The following is a 6,939-nucleotide window of genomic DNA, read 5'->3' as shown; positions in this document are numbered from 1 at the left end:
ATATATTCTTTTTCTTTCTTTCTTTCTTTTTTTCCAAAGGATGATCAGTGTATAATAATTAAGCTTCATAATTTCTTTGTATTTGGAGCCAAGTTATATATAAATGTACACATTATTAAGATTTCATTTTGTATATGTACAAGTAAAAGATTTCATTTTTAACTATTTGGTGTCATACAAAATGGACAATAATGCAAGGATTTAATAAAAATAAATTTGAAAAAATGACATTAAAGATAGCTTTAATGTCGGTTAAAAAAAAATTAAAGACATCTTTAATGTCGGTTATCCACCGACATTAAAGATAAACCGACATTAAAGGCCTTCAATAACACCTTCAAAGATGTCGGTTTATAACCGACATTGAAGGCCTTTAATGTCGGTTTATAACCGACATTAAAGATGTCTTTAATGTCGTTTATAAACCGACATTGAAGCCCAACCGACATTAAAGCCCTTTAATAACGCTCGCAAAGATGTCGGTCGCCAAGTGACATTAAAGGCCTTTAATGTCGGTTTTAAACTGACATTAAAGGCCAAATTTCTTATGTCAAATTGGGAAATTAACCGTTAGCTTACTTGTCATGCTTGGTTTGGTTGCATCATGTGGCAAAACAATGAACTGACATGTATAAAGTTGTAATTCTGAACTAGCGGGTAAAGAAAGTAGCCAATCCAAAGTGTTTGTATAAATAGAAGCAAATACCTAAGAAACTTTTGTTATTTAGAAGTTTTGTTAAGAGAGTGTAAAGGTTTAGTTGTTGCTGAGAGAGTTCTATGCGAGGAGAAGTGTTCGGGGAAGGAAAGGACCAAAAGATTTTGTGAGTGACTTTCTTAAACTCTACACTCCTACATGGGTGCTCTTTCTTAATACTCCTACAAGGGTGATATGCAAGCATGATGTTTGTCATGTCAGTGTTTTTCTGTATGTAAGATGAAATAAAGTTCATCAATACTTTATGAAATAAATTTGTGCTTATGACCTGCAACATCATTAACCCTAAATAAATTTGCTATCTTTAACCTTGATGCCTAGAATATCCATTTCACTAGATGTTTTCCTTTATAACATTATAATTTAATAAAAGGGAAAAAAAAGTACCAAGAGACATGGTTTTTGCCTCTTAGTTTCTGCCTATCACCTTTTGGTTTGCAACAATTGTTTTATCTTATGTTATGTGTATTGGCTTGTAATCTATTTGCTCTAGTTAGTAGAGGCCATAAATAGTTTACTAAGTTTGTCCATCATTCTTCAGGCTTTCCTGTTGCTCTATACTAAACGAATGATTGAAGACCTCTCAGTTTCCAAAGAACAAATAGAGGGTGGTTCCATCTTGGAAACTTGCAAGAAGTTGATGTTACTTCTTAATTGCCTCAGGATACTGGACAAGTAAGTTTCCTGCCTTTTATCTTTGACGGATTCCATTGTCTTTATGTCTCAATAGTCAACTCAATAGTTTAACTTTCCGTTCTCTTTATTGTTGGAGCAGCTTAACGATCGCGTGAGAATGTAAACAATCATGTAGAAAGCTAAGCGATCGCGATCAGGTTGAAAGCTATTAAAAGCTAAGCAAACAATCGTGTAAAAAGCTAAGCGATAAAGTTGAAAACTAAATGATCGTGTAGAAAGCTAAGTGATTGGATTGAAAGCTAAGTGATCGTGTAGATAGTTAGGCTATCGGGTTAAAAGCTAAACAATTGTGTAGATAGCCAGACGATCGAATAGAAAGCTAAGTAATCATTGAAGGTTAAAGACTATGAAGGCATTTATGATTTCTTATTTAAGTCTTGTATTAGGACCTTGTTTCATGTACTGTTGTAGAATGTGTATATAAACACAATATTAAAATTTCATTTTATATATACACATGTCAAAGAAAAATATTATAGTTTCTAAAAGAATTAATATTAATTTTATTGATTTGTTGCCATAAAGAAAAAAATATTTACATATTTGTTTTTCTTAATAACAAAATGAGATCATATACATTGTTTTATCAACAATTACTAACAAAAGCATGTGACAAATTGACACAGACGAAGATCTATAATGTCAATTGTAAACGGACATCAAAGCAAAAACTGACATTGAAATGCATCTTTAATGTCACTTTAAAACCGACATCAAAGCACAAACGACATTAAAGGGCTTTAATAACACGATTGTAGAAGTAGGTTTAGAACTAACATCATCTCTCTTTAATGTCATTTTTAAAATGACATTGTTGGTCTTTTGAATGTTGATTTTAGACCGACATCAAAGTCCAACCGATATTAAAGGGGTTTAATAACACTATTATAGATGTCAGTTGCCAACCGACATCGTACCTTTTTTATGTTGGTTTAACCGACATTAAAGTCCAATTTTGTTGTAGTCATTGTTTTTAGTAAAATTCTTTGAAAATTTATGTCTAAATTACTTTTCTTAATTAATATTTATGTTGTTTCCTATCTTGCTTTCAATAAAGAATTCATGCTTGATTGAACTAGCTACCCAAGAAAGCATGAATTAAAGATCAATTTTAAAGGTGATACGAAAAACTCGAAGTATGAATGTTTGGTAATTTTAGAATAATTCTTTAGCATAATAATCCTATTGAATTGTTTTTAATTGTCAATTTGAAATTTTCCAAAACAATCTTCCTTTAGATATAGACATTCCTCCCATTAGGAGGTCTCAACATGATTCTTTTGATATCTTTATACAATTTTAATCGAGCATAATGAAACTGCTAAGATGAAACCATGTTCATTAAAGCTAGGATGAATTTTGATGCATGTTCATTAGCCTAGGAAAATTGGTTCTTGGACCAATTGGTTGGGGATCGATCTAATTAGCAATTTTTTTTTCTTTTCTTCAATGATAAAATTTTTGCTAAAACATCAAACTCCCATCTGTCACTATTTGAGAGAATCAATATCTTTTGTTAATCAATATCTTTTGTTACGGTAGTTTTAAAAATTGAAACTTTACTTTTCTTATTGACATCATAACCCCCACCCCCACCCCCTCCCCCTCCCATTTCATTGTATAACCTTGATTTTTAAATCTTTTGTAATCCATCTTTTTTTAATATTAATATTATTCCTTGAATTGAATTCTCAATTAACGAAATCCTTGTGAGTTCGATCCCTTTCTTTCACTATTCTACTATTCTTTTTTACTAAATCTTTTAAATAAGTGAGATTGGGTATTATCTTTGAAGGATTTTGAAGTTGTGGCAATTTCTTTTACACCAATGGAAATTAATTCTTTGATTTACACTCCTTTCTCGATCTTTTGCTTTATCTTTGTACTAACAATTCTTTTTGTGGAAATTGTATCAACCCTTGCATCTTTAATTCAATTACGACCCCACTTGAGAAACCCCCTTCCATTCCTATGATCATTCTATTGAAATATTGGTTCTTACAAGTAACGGTGTCATTATAAAGAGAAACCAATATTCATGGTATAAATTACTTTATACATGGTACCCCACTCAAATAATTTCACATGAACAATATTGTCATATCCCTCTCCGACTACCTTCTCTAAGCCTAGCTAAGAGACAGCATGAAGCCAACAAATTAAATATCATCGTTCTCCTCTCAACGATACTTACTGAAAATGTCATAATTAAACAATAACGCCAATAAATAATTGTGAACAATGGTATGTTTATGTAGTTTTGCTTTATCTTTGAATGCAAAATTGTGGTAGTGTAAAAACAAACTCTTCTTATCTCAGCCCGGTTCAAGTTTTTCCCCTTATTAATTTCTTGGTTTTATTTTTGTAGCAAAATTATTACCCATAACAATATCACATACATATAAAAGCAAAACATAAGAGTCTTAGAGGGAGAAATGATAAATAATTTTCAAATATCATATAATTATATAGCATATGTATATAGATAAAAAAACCTTTTACAACTTTTGTTTTTTCATGTAAAAACAAATAATCAAAGACCTTTTTCACCCTTACAAACTTCCACATTTATTTTCCAAAACAAAATTTACCGTATAATTAACATAAATAATTTATTTATTCATATATAGTTGTAATAGTATTTAATCAAACTTATCTTTTGCAAACGACTCCTTGACCCTCCATGTCACTACCACAGCTCATATTAGCATAGGCTGCAGCCTCCACAGAACTCTCTTTTCCATCCAACTCCCTACTGAATCGTGCAACTTCACAATCCGTAGCAAAAATACTTGAAGAAGCAAACTCCTTATCACCACCCAAAACAGGCATTGCCACTCCCATCTTAGCCCTACTCACATAGTTATTTCCATAAGTTTGCCCCAAAACCCCACTTACATTCCCACTCAATGCATAGAACTTAAAACTCAAGTCCAAATGTGCAAAGCAATCCTCTTGTGTAATCCCATACTTGTGGATCATTGATTCCTTTTCCGTTATCGGAACCACAACTGCTTTGATTTTGAAGTTCCCAGGGACTTCGATCTCGACTGCGTTCGTTTTTCTACTTCTAGATATGGCGATCCCCTCGTACGAAGTTGAGTTACTCCAGGTCGCACCCTCCTGGTTAGGGAGGAGGATAGTTTCGTCATCAAGGGAAATGTAGAGGCGGTCGTTGGCGTCGTCCCATGTAGAGGTTTTTCGTGCGCTGATGAAGAGCTTATGAGAGCCGAAAAGGATACCTAGGGATTGGACCCAAGTGAAGTCCCTCTTCATGTCCACATTGCGTCGGCCGATGAAGTGAGCGTTGATGTGGAGGTTCGAATCGGTGACGATGCAAAAATCTCTGTCTTTTTTGCCATGGAAGTAGAAGGTGATTCCATCTCCTCCAATGAATTTTGGGTCTTGGCACACTGCGCCCGGACGGTTGCAATCTGTGTAAATGATTAAAGAATATCTGTTAAGAAAAAGCAATACCCATATGTTTCTATATATGTTTTCTTTTTTCTTTTTTGTTTTTTGGCATGTAGTGGTTAATTATACTCTCATCGATAACCTGCCTTTCCTACAATCATGTTTTCAACACAATTATCAATGTTTTGATTAATTAGCCTAAAGTTAACACTTCCGCTTTTAAGTCAAATTCTATGAAAAAAAATAAGTTTTTGAAAAATGTTTATTTCATTTGGTCATTTTTTTCAAAACATTAGTAAATATACAAACTTAAAACAAAAAAAACAAAACCTTAGGAACCAAAGTAGTATTTATAAAGTTAATTGATCAATTGCTAAAAAGACAAGACCAAATAAAACCAAAAAAAAAAAAAAAAACTTCATTTTAAATTTTAAAAAAACTATGTTCCATTTGAAAACTATTAATTTAATCTTTATTTTTTGTTTTCGAAACTATATTAAGTTTATAAAGACATTTTCCATCTATTCAAAAAATATTTTGATATTCATCTTAAAAACATTTAAGAAATTAAATGTCTATTTAGAGAATATGAAAACAATAAATAGGAAGAAATTGTGAGTAAACAATGAAAAGATTCAAAAACCAAATAAATTATTATTATTAAATGAGTCCCAACGGATGAAATATTTGAAAATTATGTTAAACATAAGTTTTAACAAATGTACTACACTTTAAACTTATATAAAGGTATGAGAAACTTACTGCAAACGGGACTGCAAGTAACACAATCAACCTCACATTGGCTAGGACAATCACTTGGACAACTTAGCTCCATGCCGTAGCAATGTGGATACCCTCTATTCTTGCACCTAACTTTTTTCTGCCCGGACGCCTCAGACGAAGGTGGTGGAGAAAGAGGTGGTGGGGATGACGGAGGTGTTGGAGTTGGTGGAAGTGGAGGTGAAGGCTCCACGGTAGCTGGAGGAGGTGGTGGGGGAGAAGAGTAAATATAGGGAGGAGGTGGTGGTGGGGAAGAGTAAACGCGTGGAGGTGGAGGCGGAGGCGAAGAGTAAATGTATGGTGGGGGAGGAGATCTGAGCTTGCGTGGTTTCGGTGGTGGTGGAGGAGGCGATGGGGGTGGAGGGGGAGGGGCAGTGCAAACAGGCTGGCAAGACGAACAATCTACAACGCAAGTACGCAGGCAATCGTCCGGACAATAGTGTTGGGATTTGTAACATTGAGGAAATTTCTTGTCTTTGCATTTAACTTTCTTGGCCTTTGGAACTCCCTCAACCACAGCTGAGAGGAAGAGAAAGAAGAAGAAAAGGAATATGGCAATTCTTGCCATATTGGAAGAAGATGGTTTTTTAATAAGTTCTCAAATTTGTGTTATAATTTGTAGAAAATGCATGAAAATACATCTTTTTTTATAGTGAACTTCTCCAAGTAGCTTGGCCTCAAATTTAGGTATTTATGTTGAGGGAGCCATTGAATTGTAAACTTTACTTGGTTAGTTCATAAACCATTCACATGGCCACCCAACTTCCCAAAAGTCAATATAACTTAACAATGCTCTTTGCTTTCCACAAATAAAAAAAGTATTGAAGCTCTTTGCTCCAAATTGCCGCCATTCGAAAAACTTTGTATCAGCTGAGTGAGATTAATTAAATATCATTGCTTAAGTTTAAATTGGGTTTTGATTTTTTTTAAGTCTTAAAAACTTATTCAAAAATGATCACCATGGTAACAACAAAGTCTTATTCCTTTCTTGATAATATATGTACTAATTTTAAAATTAACTTTACAAGTACATACGATACCAATTGATCATCTGTATTCATTTTGATATAAACTCTCGTTTAAATAAAAATAGAACAATAATTTTATCGATTTAAGAGATCATAATTTCTTCGTGGCATAATATTCTATTCCAATTAGTGAAAAGAGCTAGATTGAGCTCGAACTCAACCGAGGAGTGGGTGTCTCAACTTTCTTCCTCAAATCACAGGACAAATTCCTTTTTCTCGGTTTTTATTAACCATACATACATATATACAACCTTGCAAGACTATAATACAAATAGGAGTATAGGACAATTTGCAGTGCCATTCAAT

The 6,939-nt window shown here is 33.2% G+C and overlaps 1 protein-coding gene across 1 annotated transcript; it reads right to left on the bottom strand.

Annotated features, from left to right (window-relative positions):
- Positions 1-3,847: 3,847 nt before the first annotated feature.
- Positions 3,848-6,215, bottom strand: LOC103500222 (uncharacterized). The gene is made up of 2 exons (XM_008463458.2): positions 5,588-6,215; positions 3,848-4,845 (listed from the first exon to the last, which is right to left on the bottom strand). Exons 1-2 carry the CDS (start codon positions 6,171-6,173, stop codon positions 4,064-4,066), a joined length of 1,368 nt encoding a protein of 455 aa, XP_008461680.2. The 5' UTR covers positions 6,174-6,215; the 3' UTR covers positions 3,848-4,063.
- Between the last annotated feature and the right edge of the window lie 724 nt (positions 6,216-6,939).

Source organism: Cucumis melo, chromosome 12 (assembly GCF_025177605.1).
Source record: "Cucumis melo cultivar AY chromosome 12, USDA_Cmelo_AY_1.0, whole genome shotgun sequence".
In the NCBI taxonomy this organism is placed as follows: domain Eukaryota; kingdom Viridiplantae; phylum Streptophyta; class Magnoliopsida; order Cucurbitales; family Cucurbitaceae; genus Cucumis; species Cucumis melo.
Note: the sequence above shows the minus strand (reverse complement) of the source record. Positions and strands in the feature narration are given on the sequence as shown.